Here is a 25,312-nt window from a genome sequence, read left to right as displayed (position 1 = left end):
GAAATAATACCACGGACACAGGGGACGATGTGCTGCAAATACAATAAGGTGAATGTAAGTTGTTTTTAAAATGTCAGGATGGCATTTTGGGAAAAACTGAGCTCTCCCTTCATTTCCAGTTAAAATCTGTAACAGTGATTTCTGTTTGCACAGGGCTAGAAGGAAACGAGCTCATTGTAGGGCAGCACAATGATAGTTGTTATGAGATTAGAATATAACAATGATCCACTTAAATTATTAACAGCAGGCTGGTACTTCAAAGTGACCTTTGACTCTTATCTTCCTAAGAAATAATGGCACTGCCATTGTCATTAAAAAGGAAAAGAATTTCAATTAAATCTTATTAAAAAGGTTGTAGACAGTTTTGAATATAGATAAAGGTGGATATAATAAAGCATATCCTGGTAGTGAGGGCTAATGGTCAATAGAAATGAGCTGAAAGGACTCTGTCAAAACAACCAGGGCACACATTTGCATATTAAAAAAGTGGTAAACAAGTTTTTTTCTAGCGACAGCATTGAGTTGAAAACCCGAACAATGAGATTTTCTGGCACGTTCTTGGAACATATTGCACACGTGGGAATTAAAATGCATTTTGTCTTTGAACCCCGGCATATGTGAGGGATTTATGTTGTTCAAAGTGAAAATGTAAGTGGACACTAATATCCTAATTCATCAAAGAATAAGCACAGGCTTAAATCCACCTTTACTTAGCAAAGCTCTTAGGAATGTGTTTACCTGCAGGAATATGCCAGTGACTAATGAAACCAGCAGCGTGTGTTTAGGAATTGGAAAGGATTAGAAGAACCGTCTAAACTTGTTGAAAAGACATCTAAAGTGGCTCTGTAATTTCTTTCCTGCTACAAATGTCTTTGAAACCAAAATAAACCTCTCTGTTTTTCTTTTCTTTTTTTTTTTTTTTTTTAATAATCCTGAGTTTTGAACATACTTGATGCTTCCAGCATTAGTATTTTTATGGTGCTTGAGACAGTGAAACATGCCTCTGCACTGAACACACACTTCCATACAAGATGAAGCAGGCTGGGGGGGCTGAACTTTTTTAGCTTTGGACCAGCACTGAAATCTAACACGTGGCACTGTGGAACTGGCACTGCCACTGGTTTTGGGGATCTACAATATATTCAACAAAAGTACATTTTTGTTACTGGTGGTTTTGTCCTATGCAAATTGTGTGTTGATTTCACAGAATCATGGAATGGTTTGGGTTGGAAGGGACCTTAAAGATCATCTCATTCCAGCCCCTGCCATCTTCCACTAGCAGGGACATCTTCCACTAGCCCAGGTTGCTCCAAGCTCTTTCCAACCTGGCCTTGGACACTTCCAGGGATGGGGCAGCCACAGCTTCTCTGGGCAACCTGTGCCAGGGCCTCACCACCCTCCCAGCCAAGAATTCCTTCCCAATATCCCACCTAACCCTACCCTCTGTCAGTTTGAAGCCATTCCCTCTTGTCCTGTCACTCCAAGCCCTTGGAAATAGTCTCTCCCCATCTTTCTTGTAGCTCCTTCAGGTCCTGGAAGGCCACAATTAGGTCACCCTGAAAGTTCTTTCTCCAGGTTGATCAAACCCAATTCCCTCAGGCTTTCCTCCCAGCAGAGCTGCTCCATCCCTCTGATCATCTTGGTGGCCTTAAGGACATGTTACCCAACAGATAGATTTGCCTCAGAATATTCTAATTTCTGGTGTATTTTGGTTCATGGGTGTAGAAGGTTCCACATGGCTGAAGCTGCTCCATTTTATGCATTCTGTAAAACAGCTCAGTGAAAAGAAACAGGAAGTGTAAAACACCAAAGTAAGGACTGCAGGCTTGTCTCCTTTATCCTGAGTGAATCAGCCCTTCATCTGGAGAGTCCTACACTCCGTAATCCACTCCATCAATTAATATTTCGCAAAGCCTTGCAAAATAATCACCTCTTCAAGCAAGAACTGAGAGCACCACGCTATTACTGCAGCAGAGCAACCACCATCATTTCTGGCTGCTCTTAAATTGAAGGAGCTACATATTTAAACCAGAAAGAGGGCAGTTTTATCAGAGGTGACTTTTGTGGTCCCTGTCCCTGAACAACTAAATAAACATGGGCATCACTTCCCCATGGCCCTGTGCTCCTTGTGTGCTCCATGGTGCTTCTCTGCTCTGCTTCCCTCCTCACTGCCCTGTTTGTAATTTCCACGGCAGGATAATTCCCAAAGTCAAAGTCATCCATCTGGCTGACCTCCTCCTCAGGCCTATATTTGTGATGCTATTAAAAGATGTTACGAAGAGATGAGCAGTCCCTCTGTCCAGGACACGTTTATTTATAGCGTGCCACTAACAGGTAACCCATGTAGAGTCACCAGAGCCCCTCTCTGCAATGTTTGCACGTTCCTGGAAAAGGACAACTTGGGAGCTGCTGAAGGCAACCCCAGGGCCTAATGCCAGGCAAAGTCAGCCCTCACTGCAACTGCACATTGCCTAGAAAACAGGCTGGTGTGACATTCCCATGGCAGGAGGCACGGCCACAGGGCAGCAGCTCAGGTTGCCTGTCTTTAGAAGTGGATTCTGGAGAGCCTTGGCAGAATTTCAAGCATCTGAGAGACTTTCTGGGAAACCCGCTTTCCTGGGGAAAACTACAGGTCTGAGTGATGTGTCCCAGCACGGTGGGCAGGTGAGGTCATTCTGTGCTGAGCCACCTGCACCTGGAGGGGACATCACGGGGTGATGGAGTGTGGGTGCAGGAGGGCATGGGGGGCGCTGGCACCGCGCTTCCCGCAGCCCGGGGCGCTCCTGGGCGGTGCGAGGCGGATGCCCAGGGGTGGTGCGGTGCGGTGCGCTCCAGGGGCGGTGCGGGAGGCTGTGCGGAGCGCTCCACCGAGCGGCGTGAAGCGCTGCGATCGCTCCGGGGGTGGTGCGGGTGGAGCGGTGCGATCGCTCCGGGGGTGGTGCAGGGTATAGCGGTGCGGAGCGCTCCGAGGGGCGTGCGGGGTTCTCTAGGAAGAGGTGCTGGCTGGTGTGGGTCACTCCGGGGGCGGTGCGGGGCGGTGCGAAGCTGTCCGGGAGGCGGTGCGGTGCTCGGGGGGCGGTGCGGGGCGCGGCTCCGGCGGCTGCTCTCGCCATGCGGGCGGGCTGAGGGGCTGAGCGGCACCGCCGCTGTCCCGGGGAAGGATGGCCTCCAATTTCAACGACATCGTGAAGCAGGGCTATGTCCGCATCCGGAGCCGGCGGCTCGGGGTGAGTGCCGCCACCTGCCTCGGGGCTTTGCGTGTGGTTCTTTTATTTATTTATTTATTTATTTATTTTTTTATCCCATGCCACTCCTTTGTCCTCCTTTTGCAAACTGAGCTCAGCGCGGAGAGAGGAAACAAAAAGATCGGGGGGGAAGGGGGAGGGGAAGAATAAAAGCACCTAAATGTATCACAACATATAATGTACATTATTTATATGTATATATATTTTTTTTCCCCATCTCTCCCGTCGGGAGTCGGGGATGCTGCCTGCCCGCAAGGCTGGGCTGCGCTGCCTCCGCCTCCCGGCGCTGCCCTTCGCTCCGAGCGCCCCGGGCTGCGGGGGCCGTGCGGGGCTGGGGGTGTCCGGGGGGCACACGGGGCTGGGGGTGGCTGTGCCACTGGCACTGGGGCTGCGGGGCAGTTCTGGCCGGGGGTGAGGGCTCAGAGCTGCTCAGGTGCCGCTGTTCCTGCTGCAAATTAGGGCTTTAAGGTCTTGCGTGAGACAGGTGAAGACCCTGCGATGTGTTCAGGGCTTTTAAGTTCGTTCGAGTTGCACAAAATGGAAATCCACAAAGCCCGCTTTAGCTTCGCATTTAATTTTAAACTTATTTTAAGGTTGTTCTTTGACTACCATGGCGTGTCTCTAGTTTGGGTTGTATGTCGGTAGTGGCAGGGCAATTCCCCGCTGTGTCTGGGATGGGATGTGCTCTGAAATCCAGCTCTGTTCCTGCGGTCCATGAGCTGCTGCTCCCTGAGCGAGCTACCGGAGCCGCTCAGGTGATGGAACTGGCTCCACACCTCCTGCCTCCCTTCGGGAGCCAGCGGGGCTTAAGGGGATACACCTGGAGGAGGTTTTGTGTATACAAAATCTTTTAATTAGTATATCTGCCTTCGAGAACTGGAAAGGAATTAATTTCTTGTGTTTACTGAGAACTGATGGGTTGGAAATTCTGAATTGTCCATAGTGTGAGTTTTGCATCAGGGTTTGTTAGGCAGAAGTGTGTGATCCTCTGAAAGCTCTTGCTGGCTCACTGCAATTATTGTTCCTGTCTCTTGCTGTATCCACGGTCAGTGACTTCTCTACACTTTTGATAACTTGTGTCTTCTTGGCTCTATTTGGAACGGGAAGGCATTAAAAGTATCCCATCAGGCTGGTTTTCTCATACGTATACTTGCAGGCACAGTTCATTCTGTAGGAACTGTGTGATTCTGTGGCAGATGGAGGACACGTCATTAGGAGAGGACTTGTAGTAAATCTGGCAGAATTAGTGTATCATGACTACCTTTTCATTACTGGATATATATCAGTGTTCAGTTTGCTCCAGCATAAACTATGAGTAGGATTAAACTATGATACATATTTCCATTCTGTAACAGAGAAACTCAATGGACATGTGAATAAGGTGCATTGAACTCCATAAATTCTGTTGATGCCTCTGCCTTTCCTTTTTTAAAGCTTTTCAGACCATTCTGAGAGTGGAGGTGGTTCAGTGCCCTCTCAGTAGATGTGCATGTGACAGCTGAACACAAAAATAGGGGAAGAAATGGATAATGACACAGAGTCTGTCTGGAACAAATGGAACAAATGTTAAGTGTTTTCTTTGAAAAGACAGATTTCTTTATTTCATCTCGTTCCTTCTAATTCCAAAGGTCTGTGTCATTATCAGTGGCTGGAAAGTGCAAACGGTGTGATAAAGAGTGGTTTTGTGAAGGAATCCAAGAGAAATCTCACAGGGTTCCTTTGACTATGGGTGTGTTAAAACGAAGAGCCCTGAGCTGCTGCCCTTGGCTCCGAGTGTTGTGTCCTGACAGTTTTCCCATGCTGTGGAGAACCTTAGGAGGGAGGGTGGTTGGTGCTGTCACTGCTTTAGATCTGGTACCAGATGCCTGTGCTAGGAGGGAGAGGTGACCTGTTCAAATCTTGCTCCATTTCTTTGGAAATAAATAGTTGGATAATGCTTTTCTCTCCTGGTGGTTTCCAGCCTGGAGTGTTGGCCCATGACTCAAGAACAGACGGTTGAAATGTGGGTGCAGATTTCTTCCTGTAGCATTTTCTGTGAGCTGCTTGAAAGCCCAGTGCCCTGATTTACAATGCCCAGTTAGAAATGAGGAATTACTATGAACCCAAGAAAAATAGTTCAGACATTAAAATACTAACTTTCAAAAAGTTCCCCATGCTGGGAAAACATCAGGGAAGGACAATCTACTCCAGCCTCATGCAGGACTTGTTTAATTGAGAAGGATTTCAGTGCTCCATGTGCGGTGAGGTGTAAGTGGGAGTTGTTAAAATACATTCCCATTTTGTGGTGGCAGAGCTGTAATCAGTGCATTGTCTGTTCAGACTGAATCCAGCTCTGGGTTAGTCTCTGTAATACTCTGTAATTCCATCACCAAGGGAACTGGGAGCAGAGCTTGTGTCTGGAAATTATCTCAAGAAACGACTTTTCTGAATAACTGGAGTGCAGGTGCTCCATTTGGAAAGGAAGGGGTGCCGAGAAGCAGCTTGTTCAAAGCTCAAGCTCTTTTGAAAGAAACGTGACAGTTGTGGTAGGCCCTGCTTTGTAATTTCAAGATTGAAATTAGGCTAATTAGTTTTGTACCTGAACTCTTTCTACACACTTTAAATATGTAAATGTGATTTAATATTATTTAATAGAATAGTTTCCATAGCAACATTTGTATCACATGTGTCTTCTGCAGAGCCAAATATATTCAGGAGAAAGCTCACTCTTCCTGATTCTTTCCATCCTTATAGGGAGAAAAATAATTCCCTCAGCCAATGGTCTCTGTGTGTGTTATGTCATTAGCAGTGACACAGAGGAGGTTGTGTGCTGGAAAACTGCTGACAGTGGAAAAGCACAACCTTCCAGAGTTCTTTAAAACAGAAAAAATCAGCTTTGCTTTGTGAGAAGTGTTTCTCTCAGTGACCAGCAGCCACTGGACCTGTGTTTTGGGAAAGAAGACACTTGTGCTTTTGCAGTCACATCTGAGCTGATTAAGTGCTTTCTATCTGTATATGAAGCAGGTGCTTTGTTTTATGGCTTCTGGATCTAAAAAGGCTTTTTTTTTTAGCTTATGATTTTCAAATCATGTCTCGCTCTGTGGTACAGATGTGACCTTTCAGAGAGGGAATAAGTTATGGAGATGTTTCCTTAATGAAAAAAGTAGTTCTTGTCTTTCTGTTTTTAGGGTGGGTGGATGTGCAGTGCTTGTTAACACGCTTGAGCTTTCATTTTAGGTTGGACTGGCTTAACAAAGTGTTCAAATAACAAAAAATCAAAAGAGGAACAAATCTGTGAAATAGAGGTTCTTGGTAACACTGGTGAGCCTGAAGAGCTTTATAAGGAAAAATACACTTGATAGTCTTCATTGAGATGCCACCAGCCCACCTCCCTCATGGGCTGGGAGGGTCCCACTGGTGTGTGCTGGTTCCAGTCCCACACTTTCACTGAACTCCCTGTTGTTAAGGCTTAGCTTTACTTGCTGTGTCCACACCTAAACCCAGCTTTGCTGGAAGACACCTGCCAATTGGGGTAAGACTGTGGAGCACAGAAACTGCTCTGAGGGGACCCTCTGCTGCTGTTGTCAAGGTGTGGGCAGGGGGAAGTGCTGGAGGCTCCAAGGGACGGCAGGTGACATTCCCAAAGCCCGTTCCTTGGGATGCAGGCAGCACCAGGACGGTGCTGGTTGTTCTGTGTGCATTTGAAGATGGTGCCATTCCCCTTGGAAGACTGTGGAGTTTGCAGGCATTTGGCCTGTCCCTGCCTCTTGATGTATGGGGCACTGCTGGAGCAAGATGCCGTGGGCTTGGCTGTCAGCTCCGAGTTTCTGGAATGCCAGCAGCACACCCCGAGTGTCTCGTTGCGTTAAGTGATGAGGTTCTGCTGGTGTCAGAGGGAAACAATCTCCTGGATGAGCAGCAACTGCCCTGAGCTGTGTCTGCAGCTGAGAGCAAAATAGTGCTGATCAAACAGAAGGGCCTCAGAACCAGCTGAGATGGGCTGGTGGCCAGCAGAGATGTCTCTGTTAAGGACTTGTGCATGTTCACAGCTATGCCAAGCCTTGTAGAGTCTGGTTTGGCTCTGCACAATTCTCAATTGACTAGAAAATATTGGCTTCCAGAAACATTCTCTCTGGCTTGCTTGGAAAATGGGTGTCTTTACTGAGTTTGGCTACGGTGGATTACGTGTTGCTGCTTTCTAGGTGGGAAGAGCACCTTTCTGAGCATTCCTTAAGATGAGACCAATGTGACAGTATTTTTTTTTCCTCCCAAACTTTTGTCTCCTAAACTTGTGTGCAAGTATTTCCATTGTGTCCCCATTTCTCAGAGAGCATCACTTTTAAACTCATCAGTATAACGAGTTTATCAGAATGTGATCTTTGTTCTGTGTGCTGGGGTGTTTGAGCTGACGTGGTACAAGGTGGCTCAAAGCTCTGTGTGTGCACCGTGTTACTGGATAATCTGCCAAAAGAAATCCCACTGCAAGGATGGGCAGCATCTTTTAAATTTTTGAGGTTTAAAAATAGTTGTGGAGCCATCTACAGTAGTTTATGCTCTTGTGCTCTTCCCTCTTGTCCCAAACTTCTCAGTGCTGAAGCAATCTTCATCTGTCTAATAACTCCTGAAATATCTTTATTCTGGAAGGCTTTTCATATAAGAGATCTCTGCCATGATCCAATATAAATCCTAGTTGAAGTAAGGAATGAATTATGGTCAAACATTTGAATGTGCAGTTGTTTGTATATTTATTTCATTATAAAACAAAACAAGTGCAACAGTTGTGATGCTTTCTGCCCTTCTCTTTAACACTGAAACAATTTCTGATCCCTGGCTATTTTCAACGCGTTACTTCAGCTTACTTTTCTCTTCATTTCCCGGTGAAATTACACGAATTGGGGCTGTAAAACAACTTTGGCTCTCGCAGATGTAGCGGGAGCCTTCCCAAGCCTCACAGGTCCATAAAACCAGAATAGGAAATGCTGAAATAATTTGAAATTTAAGGTGACCTGTATTCTGGAAGGGGACAAAAGTTCTTCTCTTTATAAAAAGCAGGTTTATTAAAATTAGAAAAGTATAGGACAACCTGTGCTGCTGAATCAATATACATAGATTAGTGCTGCTGCCTAACAGAAGCACTTAAAACAAACAGTCCTGGCAATTTGTTGTTGGTTAGAAAAGTCTTACAAAATATTTATCTCTCTAAAACATATTCTGTCACTAACTAGACACACTGGATGTTTGCAACCCAGAGAAACAATCTGAACACTAAGACTAATGTGCAGAACTCTCAAAATTGGACATTATTAACAGGCAGCCTGATTTATTTTATTACTGCCATGAATTTATGAAGGTATTTCCTGTATGTGGAGTTCTGGGAATCTGCTCCACAAGTTTGTATTACTATGAAGTTATTGCAGGCTATTAAAACGACTCATTTGGGAGGATCCATTGACTTTTATGGAGCTGTGCAAAGAGCTAAATGTCTGTTCTTAAAAACTCAGGTCTGCAGAGACTCCTTGATCTGTTTGTCAGAGAATAAAGAGGGACAGAGAGGTAAAGTGGGATTTTTTTTTTTTTTTTTTTATACCTAGCAATCTGCTTCTTGTACCTCTGTCTGGAGAAGGAAGTGCTGTAACAGATTTTTGCAGAATCCTGTCCCGTGGGGCACCTTCCACTCTGCTCTTGGGGGATGAGGCACAGAGCTGTTCTCGCAGCCGTATCTGTTTAACAACACTTCTAATTAAATCCACAGCCTGTGCTGGGGTTGGCTGGAACCCCATCTGCTGGAGGCACCTCCTTGTTATGCAAGGAATGATCAGCCTCGTCTGTCTGTTAGAGAGGGTCCTCCTCGGGAATTTGGGCTGGATCCAGGAAAAGGGATCTGAGCACCCCACGTGAGGGTTAGTGGGGTTTGAGCAGCTGAAGCTCAAAAGTGCAGTTCTGACACGGCTGGTGTTTGTCCATGGGTGTTTCCTGAGGACATGGAGATCAGCCATTGTCCCCCAGCGTTTCAGTCATGGCACACACCAGGTTGTCCAGCCTCTGGTGTGTCCATGCAGTCCTGCCTGGGGGGGATTCTGTCATAATCCTCTGATGGGACCAGATTTCCTGGGATCAAATATGTAGAAGAGAGTTTTAAGTGATGGCTTTCACCACCTTTGCTAAAGATAGAGAAAATTCTGCCCATACATCTGGCAAGAGGGCTGTTTAAAGAGCTGAAGATCAGCTGAGCTCAGTCCAGATCCTCATCCTTCCAACTGCTCCTTCTGCAGGGCCCTTTCCTGCCTGTGCTGGCGCCACGTGGGGCAAGGATTCAGCCTGTCCCTCACTGGTGAGGCAGGATCAGTTGGTTTTTTGCACCTCTCCAGTCAATCTCTTAGTGGAGGGAAGAAGAGAAATCAGCAGTTGTGCTTCTGGAAAAAACTACATTGGTGGTGTTGATCTTACTAGTACAAGGATCATTTTAACACACAGTAGAAACAGTTTGTGTGGGTGCCTGTGTTCTGGACACAGTTTAACACTGATCTGAACCACCTGAACCAAATTCGGGTAAGTCCTGATCCTAGTGAAATTTGGGAAGCCAAAATTAATAGCAATTGGGTGTCTGGTGAAAGATGTGGCTGCTGGAAGTGTGGCAGTGGAATTGTTCCCTCTTTAGGATGAACCTTGGTGAGGACAGAAACTGGATCTGTGCGTGTCCAGTTTCTTTGCTCGATGGGTCTGACTGGCCCAAAATGTCTTAATCACATCAGGGGGAAGGAATGTGGTGTTAGGGATGTCCTCCAACACAGAACTAGGGCACTGTGGCCAACCCCTTGTAGGAATTTGTAGGGGTTTAGTCTTCAGCTTGTAACAGGAGGGAGCTGACACTGTCACAGCTTTGCAGCCCTTTGATTGCTCCTAGGAAATAAACGTTTAAGTGGAGTAACGTGAGCAGTGCTCAAATATTTCTGGATTAATTAAAAAACTTGGTGGAAAAAAAAAAATCTTAGGTTTCTGAGCTGCCTGCTTCTTACTTTGATTAATACTTTACTGGTAATATTAAACTTCACCTGAAATGAGGGGATGTAATCTTAATGTATTTGTGTATGGGGTGAGAAATTACATGTTGGACAGTGGCCATATGAAAGATTGAAGTGGGAAAATCCTAGAGTTTTGTGCCATGGACTGTTCCTCGGGAAGCATAAAATTTAATCCTATTGCATATATCTGTTTCAGGACTAGATGGGGAAAAACCTCTGCTTCATGCTTAGAAGTTTGGAAAAACTTCTGGGTAAAGTTTAGGACTTGTCCACTTCAGCAGAAACTCACGATTGTCGAAAGCTGAAAAGAGATGAAGCTTTCATGGTTTTCTGTTCCTGGTTTTAATTAAACTGAGTTCTGTGGAAACTTCATTGAGAAGATTGGTGTGGAACGTTCCAAATGACATACACTTTTACAAGTTCTGCATAGCACTGTTGCTGTGAAACCCTGTGGGAGGAGAGGTAAAGTGGGGGAGAGACAATCTGCAGGACTAGAACCATATGGTTGGAGAGATTGGTGCTTGAATAAGCGTGCCAGGAAGTTAATATGGGGATTTTGGAGCATGAGCTGTGAAAACTGGAAAGAAGAATGATGTAAGGCTGGGGGAGGGGGTGAGGAGAAGGAAAACTTGTCTGCCTGCATCTCCACTTGAAGCAGCTTTATTAATAAAACTCTGGTGTTTTATTAACACCTATGCAGCTCCTTTCAATCTGGAAGCCTCGAGACAGGGAAAAACTGAACAGATTTCTCATGCACCAACTTGAACCTGTAAGATATTAAGCCCACTGGAAATTCATGGTTTTAGCAAACTGTTAAATAAGGTGTTAAAACATATTCACAGATATTAAGATTTCTTACTGCTTGGAACTTGTCAGAGGCAGCAGGGATAGGATCCAGAACATTGCTTAGAAAGTTTGAGCTTTATCCTTGAGCTGATAAAGGGAGGAATAAGCAGTAAATGTTACTTAAGCCTAATGCAGCTCCATCTGGTTACTGCCATTGGGTCTGTGGGCAAGTCCCCTTTGGATTCCCTCTGTTAATGGGATTTGAGTCCAAGGCAGCAGGGGTACTTATGGGGTTACCTCTGGAATTGAAGCAAAGAGGTTGGGTTGGAGAAAGGTGAGAAGTGGTTGTCATTTGGGCATGCTGCAGGACCAGGGTGCTCAGCACTGTTCTGGATGAGTTACAGGGAGGTTTTGCAACTCACATGGGGCAATTACGTTTTTTTTTTTTCTTCTCCTAAGGTATCCTAATTTTTGCCTTGTGGAAACAAGGATGGAGAAGCAAGAGTTCTAATTTGGTTCCAACCCCCCTCCCCGCCCCCCCAAAATCTAAAACCAACAAACCTAAGAACTATTCCTGTTTTTCTCCAAGAGATTATGCAGATTATGATTTGGAGTATGAAATTCCTGGTTTGATGGTGGCCCATTTTAGGAGCAGGAGCAGCTTTTCTTGTGCTTTCCAGCATGTGTATTCCGATAAATTGCCTTCCACATTCTTCTTTGGGAGATGGGCTTAATTTGTGAAGCAAAACAGTGACGTTCCAAATTTGCCTTTTTTTCATAAACTGAATTAACTAGTAAGCTAATGGTTCTTGTCCATTTGCCGTCTTGTTCTAAAGATGTTTTAACAAGTTGAATGGAAACCTGACCAGAACACCCTTTTCCTTCTGCTTTTATCTCAAACTCTTCCCTGATCTGCCAGTTGTGGGTCCCAGTTCTCTTTTCCCTGTCTACTGTTCCTTTGGTAGATGAAAGTCTCAGTGGTTCCTGGGGGTGACTGCACCAGCTCTGCATAGAGAAGGGTATGTCAAGAATGATTGTAAAGGCAGAGAAAGAAAAAGAAAACTCAATTATAAACAGGTGAAATTTAGTCTTTGGTGATTTGGATGCCTTTTCATCATCAATTCACTTCATAGTGTGAAGGTAATTCTCCTGCTGGTGCATGTGGGCATTGCCCTGAAGTTGCATCAGTGAGAAATTAACATTTTGCAGTGTTTGTGGAAACACTTGAAAGAAAGTAACAGATGCAAGGTCTGCTCCTGAGACTGACATCTTAATTTGATGTTTGTGTAGTTTTAGGTATACCATGGAAAATGATGGACTGTTCCTATTATCTTTTTGTCTGACTTCATCAAGTGCTGTCAGAAATACCAGTGGAAGTTCAAGCTACTGGAATGAATAGTGCTTTTCTTTCCTTTACTGAAAGTAATGTAACTTATTTCAATTCAGAGGATCAATAGGGTAAAATCAGTGGTATTTTTCCCCAGTAAAGATAATGTAGGAGGTTAAATTGCCCCTTTACTTACCAAGTAATGTTTGTCTGGGGAACTATCAATGCCCTGTGGTTGGCAAAGGAAAATGTCCTCTTAATGCTCTCACTAATGTCTCCACACGGTGAGGATGGATGTTAACTGATTGTTCTGAATTAATGCATCCCGTTGAGTGGCAGACTCTTGGCACGGTGCTTATGGTCAAATATAAGTGGCTATTCTCTGTTAAATGAAGTAGTGCAGATTAAGACAGTGCTTTTATAGGCACTTTTAATGTAGCTTTCTTGAGGATGGTGTCTGCCTAAATGTGAGTGAACTCTTGAACTCTTCCTTTAATTTGTGCTGCACAGCTGGGACATGAGAAATTAATTCGAGTTGGGTTTGTCCATTTGAACTACTGTGGAGATTGGCCTGAGCAAATGCAAGAGGGACTGCAAGAGCCAGTGGAAAGCTGAAGTCTACAGGGAAATATTGGCTCTCTGGAATCCTCGTTTTAATTTGTAGGGTTTTTTAAGTCAATATTATTCTGTCCCTCCCAAACTCAAAACAAAGGGAAAAAACCTCCAATAAACAAACAACCCCCTCCCCCCAGACTCAGCTGCACCTTTCCTAGAGAACTGACTGTATTTTGCTTTTAAAATATTGGACAAACTGGTTACATGGTTCATCTGGTCGGTAGCTTTAAAAGTTGTGGCAGATCCTGCAGGATCATCAGTTCATGCCCAGGATGGACTCCAGCTGCTGATGCCAGGCCCTGTGGGATCTGCTTTTAGATCCCTCTCTGCACCTGCCTGCAGGAATTCAGGATACAGAATCCCAGGATGGGTCAGGTTGGAAGGGCTCATCTGGTCCCACCTCCTGCTCCAGCAGGGCCATCCCAGAGCACACAGCACAGGATTGTGTCCAGATGCTTCTGGAATATCCCAAGCTGGGCGACCCCACACCCTCTCTGGTCTCTGTTCAGTGCTGGATCACTGCACAGCAAAGAAGTTCTTCCTCATGTCCAAGTGGACCTTCCTGGGCATCAGTTCCTGCCCGTTCCTCGTGTCCCACTGCTGGGCCCCCCTGAGCATAGCCCGGTCCATGCTCTGCCCCTCCCTGCAGGCACTGACAGACAGGGATGGGGATCCCTCTCAGTGTCTTTTCTGGAGGCTGCACAGCCCCAGCTCCTCAGCCTTTCCTGCTCACAGAGATGCTCCAGTCCCTTCATCATCTTTGCTGCTGAATCCATGTCTCTCACCCTGAGGAGCCCCGGACTGGACACAGCACTCCAGATGTGGCTCACAGGACCGAGCAGAGGGTCAGGATCTGCTGACCTGCTGGCAGCCGGAGCACTGAAGTGCTTGTAAAAGAAAATACACTTTGAGTGCCGGGAACTTGTCCCCGGAGCAGCTTTGTCGCAGGATCAGCCCGTTGAGCAGTTTAGGCAAATGACTTCAATCATTCGCTGCAATCCTGTAAGGCAGCACTGAAGTGCTTGTTACCATGATTTAATGGGCTGTAAATCTGTCACTCCTAACAAAGAGCCGTGTTTCGGTAAGTCCAGCTCGAAGTGACTCACACGGGAGCATTATTTGCTCTTTCATGCAGATTCACTTTGATTTTAAAGCTGATCCAAGCTCCGAAGGAGCTGGGGGAATGACCTGCGACTGCCTGGCTTGGATGTCAGGGCTGAAAGGAAAGTGTGGAAGGAATGAGATAAGTTTACCTTGTGCTGAGACAATACCTCGAGACTTGAGGTGTCTGGAGGGATGGCAGATACTGTGTTTGTTACAGAAAAACCTGTGCTGCTTTCTGAAGCTTGCAGGTGAATTAATTGGTGAGCGGCAAAAAGTGACAGCAGGCCAGAACTGAGCAGTTCTCCCCATCTGTCGGTCAGGGGCTTGCAGGACATTTGTTACCCTTGGCTCTCCAAGCAGCACATAACAGGCATCATTAACCCGACTTTGCAGGTGGGCAAATGGCAACAGGTACAGCTGAGCTGTTCAAGGATGGAGAAACTAAAGCCCTTTTCCCATGTCTGGTTTTGGATGTTGGCAGCTTACTGCTGAAGGAATTACTCTGCAGAGATAAAGGCTTAATTCATGTGCATTTTCTACCTTTTTTTGGTCTGCTTATATGGAATCTAAAAGTTACAAGTCCCACTCTGAAATACAAGTCCAAGTCTGAAATACAGCTCCCACAGATGAGTGTATGCTCTGGGGTGGAGTGACAGCCTGTTGCTGGGAGTTTGTGAGGAAGCACAGTTCATCTCCAAGTCCCATCTGTGCCTTCTGAGGAGACATCCCACTGCCATGGCCTTAGCAGGTGAGCTTTGTCCTTGTCAGAGCTGTGAGCTGCTGTTACCCAGGGTTACCGTGTGTGCTCTGCAGCCTCTTCCATCTGATGGACTAATTAGTCAGCTCTGGAAGTGTTAATGAGCTGTATCAATGCCATTTTCCCCCTATAGCCCGTGTAATTAAAGTAACCAAGTCAGATGTTAATGACAAAAAAAGAAGAATCCCAAACCATAATTCATCCTGGTCATTGCAAGTTATTCTGCAGTTCCCTAATTTGGATAGGATATTAATGGTGTTAATTCCCAGGATTTGTGCTGATGGCCTGGCCCAGCAGGACACATCCAGCTGCACATCCAGCTGCTGCCAGCATGAGCTGGCTGCACAGAGTCAGCCTTTAGTCTGCAGTGAAGCCTTTACTATTTTTTCTTCCTAGTTACAGTCCTAGCTGATTTTCTCCTATCCAGTTTCATGCCTAGAATTAACTGTGCCCATATAAAGCTTAGCAGATGTTCAAGGAACCAAATCGGATACTTAGCTGCAGCCTGGCTTTTTTTTTAAGCTGTCACTGGCAAGAGGAGGTTTCTGCTCTAAATGCTTCTTGGCTCTTCTTTTGGAATGGCTCTTCTCTAATGGCCTTACACAGCCCAGAATTATAACCTTTTCTGTGTATGATATAAAAAAAACCCCCCACCGAACTGGCAATCCTATACTTTGAAGGCTAAAGGTCCATAAAAAAGGGCCTGGAGGTGGAAGGATATGTCAGAGAATGGTTTCTCTAATGATACCACATCCAACTCATCATTTTTGCAGGGAGAGCAGATGGAGGTTGAAGTTTCACTTTTAATGTCTTTTAGGTCCTGAAATTCTAGGCAGTCATTAGAGAAACAGAAATGGAGTCAGGTTCTGTATTGCCCACATCAAACAGCACAACTGTTTATCCTTTTCATCTCCTGTCTAGTTTATTACACAGAGTCATTTATTTACACATCAGTTTATCAACAAGTGAGTTGCATCATGTAAGGAGCACCTGCCAGTGCAGATTCAGGGCACTGAGCAGAGAAGGGAAAGAAATACTCCTGTTCAGAACACTTGTGGTGCTTGTGGGATAAGCCAGGTCTAAATCCAAGCCCTGTTGTCCTAAAGACATGTTTCTTTAGCAGCTCGCAGTGCCCAGTTTCAGGTACCAACCTCGCAGATGTCCTGAGTTCCTGGAGCCCTTTCCCTGCCCCTTGAAGTCCACAGGGCTGTTTCAGTTGTCTCCCCTGCCCTGTCTGGACTGAACCATCAAGTCCTTCCAAAGCACTCAAAAAAAGATTGCATATCAGAGAGATGTCACTGGTAAAGTGCTTCATCACCTGGCCAGGATCTGTAATTAAGATGTCTCTGAACTCCAGCCCTCCAGCTGCTGAGTGCATCAGCAATTTGAAGGGGTGCATTGCTTCTAAACTGCAGTATTGACAGTTGCACTGATTCACTGTAAAGGGCTCTCATACTCATAAGCTCCCCTTTTTTTTTTTTTTTTTTTTTTTTTTTTTTTTTAAGAATAATCTTCCAACAGGCTGGAATATAGGAATATATCAGCAAATTCCTACTTGTCTTTCTTTTCCATCCTCAAATCTGCCTAAGGTGCCAGCAGCAGTTTTGTTGAGCATTTTTCCCCCTTTTTGTCTGAACCAGTGACTAATCTGTACCAGATACAAGCAAAACCTGTAAAATGCTGCTTGTGTTTCCCTGTCACTGTCCATTGTCACAGGGCACAGCATGGACATGAAATAAAGCCAAGGCTCCATTACTGAGCTGTCAGATAATCCTGGGTGAGCTGTTCTGCTGCCTGTGCTGAGATGCTGCTCCTCAGCACCCTGCGTGGCTTGGACAATGTGCCTCAGATCCCAGCACACAGACTTTCCTCTCTTGAGGATATTTTGGCAGTGACTCTTGTCTGTGGAGTGAATCTCATGTAATCATGAAGGACCAAAAAAAAACCAAACCCCAACAAATAAGTGAAGATTTAGAACAAAGTTGTCTTCTTAGTAGTGTGCCAAGTGGGAATGCATCTGTAGGCTCACATCCAGCTGTTTGGTGTTTCAAACCAAGGTCGATGGAATGGCTTTGAGTTCTAAGCCTTAACCTTTAACAAAAATCCCACTTCTGGTTGATGCAATTCCAGGTGGGAGGGAAGAGTTTTTGAAGAAGAAAGGATGATTAAAATACCTCATATTAGTGAGCAGCAGGCATCTGTTGTGACTTGCATTAGCAAGAGTGAAAGGTGTATAGATTCATAAAAATCTGCCAGGCTTTTTTTTTTTTTTTTAAATGTACTGGCCTTACAGCAAGTTCTATCCAGTCCCAAAGCTGGATTTTATAACTTGATGAGAAAACTTTGCAATACTGAGCAATATTGTGCATTGTGAACATTCTGAATGTAATCAGAGAGGCAAGATTACATCCTCCCTCCCTATTAGCAGCTGTGGATGACTTCCTAGTGGAAAATATTGTTTGTGAAGACTGAATGAGGGGAAGGAGTGAGCTTTATCTCTCCACAAATGTGTTTCTCGGGGGAGGGAGAAATCTAGATGATTTTCTTTAGTGCCCTGGAGAAGAGAATAGCTTGATGTAAACCAACCTTGATTTATGTAGTCATTATAACCTGATCACAATGAATAATGCAGTATTGCTTACTCATAACACACATTAAATGGGTATTCAGGGAAAGGGAAATTGTCTTGTTGCCAAGTGCAGAGATATCTTTACAGACAACATGTGGACAACTTTGCTGCTGATTTTACAAAGCCAGGGACCCAGTCTGCATGCATTGTGTAAGTCCTGCTGAACACAGCTCAGTACAAGTGAGGGACGTGATTCTTTCTGCTGATCTGTCTACTTGTAATAGTTTTAGTTTTAGACTTGCATTGTGGTTTTTCAGAATGAAATAGAGCTGCGCACTGCTGTCAGTATGGGGGGGGAGTGGATATGGGGCAAGCTGGGCTGGAAAAACAGAGGCAAGTCACAATCTCATGGAAGAAGTAGATTGGGATTAAGTAGCTCCAGTTTGTGAACTCATGGAAAGATTGTGGAGTCTTCACTAGGGCCACACAGTCCCGTTCAGCATCATACCTGTTGATGCCTAGACCTCTTTACTAGAAAGCAGCATTTCAGCTTTTTGTGAGGAAACAGCTCCCTGATGGAGATCTGCTGCTTCAGACGTGTCTGAGGGGGGGATATAATTAAATATATGAGCTGCAATCTGCCTTTGTTGGCACTCTTCCATTTCTCTAGAAGCAAATCAAAATTCTAGATCCAGTCTCCTCACAGATTTCCTTTGAATTGAAAGTTTTATTTCAGGGCTCTTTTAACTTTTGACTCAGAAGTGAGATATTAAGGCAGTTTTTTTTAAGTAGAATTAAGATCCAAACCTTTGACATATGTTGGCTAATTGCCTGTGTGAACAACTCCCTGTTGGAAGGACCTTGTACCTGGAGCTCCAACCCACTGGAGGCTCCCTGAAAGTCCAACAAAACATTCAAATAATTTTGCATGTGCAACCCAGGTTCAGAAGAGACTGAGACATTTCTTGTGCTGTGCCTTTACTGAATTATCTGTTTCTAGAGCTCATCAGAGTCACAAAAAGGTTCCTGGCAATAGCCCAGTGTTTCTGGAAGGCATCCCAAGCTGCAGGAGAGAACTTGCAGCGACTGCTTTCAAAAAAGCAAAGTTTGTGTTTATTTGACAGCTAGTTCAGTGTCCCTGTAAATGCAGCTCATTGGAATTCTTTGTTTTAGGGCAAAGTGCAGAAAAACACAACACAAGAATAACACAGGGCAGCTTTCCCTGAAGGTTCACTTGTTCACAGAGGAGAAATTTGCCAGATGAGACTTTGTGCTGCTGTTTCTGACCTCTAGATCCCTCTTAAATAACAAACAAATAAAAGGGATTGTTTGGTTCTGAAGTAAAATAGGTTTGCTTTGCCCTAATGTGGTGGAAGCCACATATCTTAGTTTTTAAAAACAACCAGTTTTAAACCCCCTGCCTCAAAATCTGAAAAATAGCCTCCCCCCATCCAATTTCTAAATATTTGGCTATTTCCAGATACTTCTTAAGATTGGTTCCTGAACAAAAGTACTGAGGGGTGGGGTAGACTTGCTTTGGACTGAAGTGCAGATTTTAGTTTCAAAATTCAAATGTTTTGTTTCTTGGGTGGAATAATTTGCGCTTTATGTATAAAGAAGGACATTTTAGGCACTCAGAAATCCAGCTCTTGGTGATCTTGCTCAGCTGGGAGCTGGTGAGGACTGACAGGTCTCCCTCCCCACCCCAGTTTCCAGGACACTCCAGGGTGTGGATCATCACGTAGGACAGCAAGACTTTGGTTTCAGTTTCCCTCTTTGCATGAGAATATTCTCAAACCCCAACTGAGCCATGAAGCCCAGAAAGCCAGAAGAAATTTTTCCACTGAACTCAGCCAGATGCCACCCCTGGAAGTGTCCAAGGCCAGGCTGGACAGAGCTCTGATCAACCCGGGCTAGTGGAAGGTGTTCCTGCCCTTGGCAGGGAGTGGAACTGGGTGGTCTTTAAGGCCCTTTCCAACCCAAACCATTCCATGATCCATGCTAACCAGTCCCAGCTGAGGTTATTGCTGCACAGTGTCTTTCCAGCACCAGAAGGAACCTGGGAATGAGGGACAGGAATCCAGATACTCGGATTGCATCATTCCTTTGAAGTCACTCCTTTGACTTCAGTTGTGGTAATGATTTATAGCAGATGATCTTCAGAGCCAAAAATAGAACCGTCTTGGCCTGACCTCGGACATGGATATTGGATCACCTCCCTGGGCTTGGGGTGATGCACTTCATAAACAGTCACATTATTTCCCTCGGGGTTTACTTTGTCACCTGCTCTGTAAGAATCTGGAACTTTCAGGAGGGACCACAGGGAGTAGGTGCTAATTTTTGATGCTCAAATCCTGAGTGAGACTTTTTCAGAAGATCTCAAGGGGAAAACTTGGTAAGTTTTAGGTGTTATGTAAATGACAGCTATTACTGTTCTCTCTCAGCACATCAGATCCTGAGTTGCTGTTTGGATTATCTAATCACTGTCAGCCTGAGTGTTTGCAGTGGAAGCAATTACAGCAGTACTTTCAACTAATTCCTATTCATGCAGTAGTGGTGAAAATGTTGATTTGAGGGATAAGTGAGCTCTGTGTTCATGATGGAAAAGGCACCTAAGAGCATTTGGGGCTGGTCCTTGCTGCTGCTGACAAAACAGCATTAGCAACATAAACAGTTCACCTGCTGTCTTCAGCTTGAGGAAACACTGACAAGTCTGAGGCACGTGCTAGACCATGGTGGCATCGAAGACCTAATTATTGACTCTATTTTGTAGCTCATAACAGGGCACAGCATCATCTCTTCTGTGCATTGACTGAAGGGCTTTCAGGGCTTCTGGGTAAATCCTACCAAGCTGGTTATTCCCAGAATCGTGGATTGCTTTGGGTTGGAAGGGACCTTTGGAGGCCACTTTGTCCAATCCCCTTTTTCACTGTTTTATTTCTGGAGGTTTAAGGTATCTTGTAGTTTATGCTCTGATGAGATGGTGCTGGATGTTCACCTGTGGGAGCACAGAAAGGGGGCTGTGCTAATAGCAGCCCTTCTTGAGGGCTCCACTGCTTCATTTTTGAGGGTGTTAAGTGAGTTTCCAGTGAGGGGGTTTATATTCTTTTAAGTTTGTTTATAGAAGCTCAGCAGAGAGGAGTGTTAACATCACATCATAAACATTAATGGATTCCTAACTGTGTGTTCAGACAAAAAATCATTAATTATCTTGATTCTTTTTTCTGCTTTAAACTGCTGCTGTGGTAGAATCTCTCTGCCCAGAGATTCCCCAAGAGGAGAGAGCTGACCAGCTCCTACAGATGAAGGAGGAAGCTCAGGAGAGGGACCTTCCTGACCTGCCTTTCCTCCAGTTTGCTCATTGGCGTCACAAATGCCATTTGTCCTCTATGGGTTTAGTTCCTTGGGTTGTGATGATGTTTTCCTGAGGCTCTGACACAATATTTCAACCCTGGGACTCTTAGAGAATTGTTGCAAGGTGGGATTGGAACCAAAACTCAGAGACTGGTTATATTGTGGACTGATTTGACTTTTGCATCCTTTTTTTTTGGGAGGGTGTGCTTTGTTTTGCCTTTTCCCCCCCCCCCCAGCTGTGGGAGAACAAAATCCTCTGAAGGCAAATGTAGAAAGACTCCTTCAGGAGAAGTAGGAGCATATCTTTGTGCTTTTGGTGTAAGCTGTCATTGTGATCAGTGTCTAGTAATGTTTAAACAATTCAATTCAGACCCTTGCATTAAACAGAACAGGTTGAGTGGCCAATAAGCTGGAAAATTGGAAGAAAATCTTGATAGGTTCAGCTGGTGCCTGGCATGGGAGCAGCCTGCCCATATGTTAAATGCTCATGCAGCCAACTGGGCCAGGGGTGTGAGTGCCCACGTGTGAGGCAGGATGGAAAAGCTGGGGGAGAATGATCCAGCTGGGAAAAACAGCTAAAAACTGGTGAGAGAAGCACAGCTAATCAGCTTTTTGGGCACAGAAATGAAGTTATAGCTACTTTTTGTGAACATAATTGTGCTGATTACGTTGATGAGAACCCACCAGGAGTTCAGAGGATGAGTTGCCTTGTCTGTGAGTTGCCTGTGCTGGCTTAGCTGGGGCAGTGAGATGTGTTGATGGGTCTTCATCACTTATCACTGCAGTGGATTTGTGCTGCGAACTACTTGATAATGGCTGGACTGATTTTTTTTTTTTCTTTGAAATCGCACTGATTTTTGGTGGCAGTTTTGATTTATTTCTAACTTACCAGGTGTTACTTTGGAATTACTGATTAAGTGTGGGCTGTGAACAGTTGGCAAGGCTTATGATTCTTTCCTTCTATACAGGCAGCATGTTAGCAGAGCTGAGAGCCACGGTTTGAATGTAAGAGGATGGTAGAAAGTGCACCCCAGTTAAAGAATGGGTGGGAAGATTGCAAGAAATGGTGACAGAAGTTGGAGAGATGAAGTGACTTAATGCTGTAGATGGAAAGGTGTTTTTTTCAACCACTCTGCACAGAGTCTGCCCCAAATGACTTGAATATAAATTCAGCCAGACCCTGGAAGCAAAATTCCAGTTGTCAGAATGGTCCTTGATTCTGCAAGTTAAATGACCTGCTTCTTCATTACCAGTAATTCAGTTCCTTCTCCCTTTTGTATCTTCGGTTCCCCTTATAAACAGAATATACACTTACAGTGGCACCTCTCATGCCTGTGTGATGGAAGGTCCATTCCTACCTGTCTGCTCAAGCTTTTCTCACATCTCCCTTAGGCATGCAAGACAGGAAGCAGGAGCAAATCCACTTGGAAAAGTGTACCACTCTTTCCTAGAAAGCCTTGCATTCATTTGCAAGCACAATTACTGCTCTTCCTTCCAAGCACCTTCCTAAGAATTTCTGGTTTCTGAATTCCAAAGAAATAGGATGTGACTCCCCATTAGCTTAGTTTTATGTTTGCTCCAAGCTATTGAGTTATTAATTGTAGCTCCAGAGAAACAGCTGATTCATAAATTTGTCTTCTGTATCAATATTTGATATTCAAGCCATTGCAGATGCAAAGTTTACTCTCCTGTGTTTCCAGATTTACCAGAGATGCTGGTTAGTATTCAAAAAAGCTTCAAGCAAAGGGCCAAAGAGGCTGGAGAAGTTCTCAGATGAACGAGCTGCTTACTTCAGATGCTACCACAAGGTAAGACACAGGGTTTTTTCTCATATTTATGTTATTTGATGTAATGTCAAGAATAAAGTTTACATGCATTAGTTGGCCTTAAAATGGGAACTCTTTTTACTCTCAAGGTCCTAAACCCATTTGTATGTTCTTTCACTCAGAACACTTACTGTGCCTCTAGTTTACTGTTTCCTGCTTTGTACAAACGTCTTGCTAAGTGGAAAATACCTGTATTTTTAAGGCAGCTGTCCTTTCCTCAGGCCTTTAAACCCAGATCTGAAATACTTTGCAATGGCTGCTACTCTTTATATTTGCAGTAACAACCATCCAAGGGAACAAGTGAATTCAGAAAGCTGGGCGCTTTAGGGTTCTCATTTTACTAGGATTTTGCATCTGTGGGAAGACAGTACCAGCTACAGACATGAAGGACAAAATGCACATTTTCCTCATAATAGTGGTGTGAAAACCTTTGTTAAATTAATTGGTGTTAAAAGAATGAAGTTTTCCCCTCCAGTTACTTCTCCAGGATTTTGTGCTCCTTTCATATTTCATATTCACCTGAGAATTTACATGTGTAATTCTCCTGGGCATGGAGATGAAAATAAGAAAGCCTTTAATTTATAATCATTGCTGGCAAAAGTTTAATGTATTGGAAGATTAGGAATTATGTGCCAGCTCAGCTTGAGGGTGATCTGCTCTCCTTCATTTTGACATACATTTAGGAGGAAATCTTGAGGGAACAGTGAATCTGAATTCAGACTTGTCTGTTGACGTGTCATGGAATGTTTAATTGATTGGTCATAAAACCTGTGGCTATTTCTAATAAGTCAGGCCCAGAAATAGTTCATTTAAATTTATATTAAGCCACTTTCAGAAGTAATGAATGGTGATTTTCCATTTGATGTGTGTGAGGGCTGCACAGTGTGTGAGAGAATTTCCAGCATTTATATTAATATGTCTCCGTCAATTATTGCTGCAAATCTGTGTTTCTTCCATTGTGTTAATGCAATATTATAGCAACACACACTGCCTTGGAGTTCACACGGGGTAATGGATCTAAAAGAGGCTGGACTTTCTTCTCTCCTTTCAAGGAGTTCTATAGGTTAGCACGTATTTGCACATATATAACCCATCAGCAGCCTGGAGCTGCAGACTAAAGCACCATGGAAAGTCTCACTAGCTTAGAGGGATTTTCAGTTTTAAGTCAAGCTTAGTCTGTACTTAACAGTTGGTTAATTTGAGACTATTGCTTTTTCTATGAATTTAGTTTCTGGATTTCCCAAGTAGCTTATTTGACAGGAGTAAATGATGGTCAAACTCCACAGTCAGTCACTGGGAATCGACTCTTTGCCTTAGTGGCCGCGCAGATCATGGTTTCTGCTTCTGAAAGTTGTAACTGTGTGTAATCAGAGTTGGGATATTAATAGTTATAGACATTAGAGCAGACCCTAGTCTTGGCTGAAGTCTTGAGAAACATGCATATTGTGTCTGGGTTTTGTAGGAATTTTGCCAGTCATAGAATCATAGAATGGTTTGGGTTGGAGGGGACCTTACAGGTCATCCATTTCAACCCATCTGCCATGGGCAGGGACACCTTCCACAATCCCAATTGCTCCAAGCCTTGTCCGACCTGGCCTTGGACACTTCCAGGGATGGGGCAGCCACAGCTTCTCTGGGCAAACCCGTGGCAGTGACTCACCAGAATCTAGGGTTCATTTCAGGCAGGATGAAGGTCTGAACCCAAATGTCTCGAGGGGAAATGGGCAGAGAAGTGTTTTCCTTTTGGAGGAGTCAAGCACAGCATGGAGTGAGTGTTCCTGACAGCACTGGTTCCAGCAGGGGGAACTGATAGATTATATCCTAAATCTCCTTCGGGGATTCATGGAAGGCAACTGGGGTCTGAGTCTAAAGCTGGGTATACCCTAGATGATCAGTCTAAGCTTTGGTGGCATTTGGTGTCTGGCTGAGCTGCCAACTCCAATCACCTCTTCCCCTGAACCTCTCTCTGCTTCAGGGCCCAGGCACACAGACCCAAATTACTGGGTAATTGCTGAGATTTCTGCCAGGGGAGCCTGTAATCGTTCTGTGTAATCCAGAGGGATCTCTCTTCCCAGCATCATGGTGGCCTGAATGCTGAGGATGTGCTTGCTGAGGGGCTGGACAGCGATCTCTGCCCTGGGAATGCTGCCATTGGCATTTGTTCTCCATGTTTATTGTCCCTCTTGGCCACACTGGAATGATGCCTCAGTGCTGTGGGGAGGTTTAAATGAGATTGCCCAGGGCAGTGGGGTGTCAATTCTGCAGTGACTCTGGGGCTCTGCAGTGCTCCCTTTTGTTCCCTGTGATGGAAGGGCTGCTTTCTGGTTGAAAAATCATCAGCTCTCCAAGCCGACAGGTTCTGTTTATTTTTAACAAACCTCGCTGAAAAGGCGCTAATGAATATTAAACAGCATTTTCTGGGCAAAATGTGTTCACCTACAAAGAGCACAGGTGGATAAAAATGAGTTTCTTTTTTAAATAAGTCTTGTAAATGTGTGAAATTCTAAGGTGGTGAATGATGCAGGTTCTAACAGTATTAAATAGGAGCTGCTGAAAAAAGAGAGCATGTCAGTGCTGCTCTATACCACTCTCTGGATGAACTGATTCTAATAAAAACCATAGTTAATTATTAACAAAACCCCCAACAAATAACTGAATATTGCAGAACCTTCAATTATCACTACTTGTCACCTGCTTTTGATGGTATCAAGGCATCATCCAGAGGTCT

General features: G+C 44.6%; 1 protein-coding gene across 3 annotated transcripts in view; it reads left to right on the top strand.

Moving 5' to 3' along the window:
• Positions 1 to 3,104: 3,104 nt before the first annotated feature.
• Positions 3,105 to 25,312, top strand: part of DOK5 (docking protein 5) — a 40,768-nt gene continuing 18,560 nt past the window's right edge. For all 3 annotated transcript variants that reach the window (XM_027881274.1, XM_027881275.1, XM_027881273.1), the window contains exons 1-2: positions 3,105 to 3,227; positions 22,459 to 22,566. In XM_027881274.1, coding sequence (XP_027737075.1) covers positions 3,162 to 3,227; positions 22,459 to 22,566 — 174 coding nt within the window. In that variant the 5' untranslated portion in view covers positions 3,105 to 3,161. The remainder of the gene's footprint in view (positions 3,228 to 22,458; positions 22,567 to 25,312) is intronic.

The sequence above is a fragment of the Empidonax traillii genome, unplaced genomic scaffold (assembly GCF_003031625.1).
Source record: "Empidonax traillii isolate 1590-97213 ecotype Southwest subspecies unplaced genomic scaffold, ASM303162v1 scaffold86:size2944007, whole genome shotgun sequence".
NCBI lineage: Eukaryota > Metazoa > Chordata > Aves > Passeriformes > Tyrannidae > Empidonax > Empidonax traillii.
This window is presented reverse-complemented; position numbering and strand designations above follow the sequence as displayed.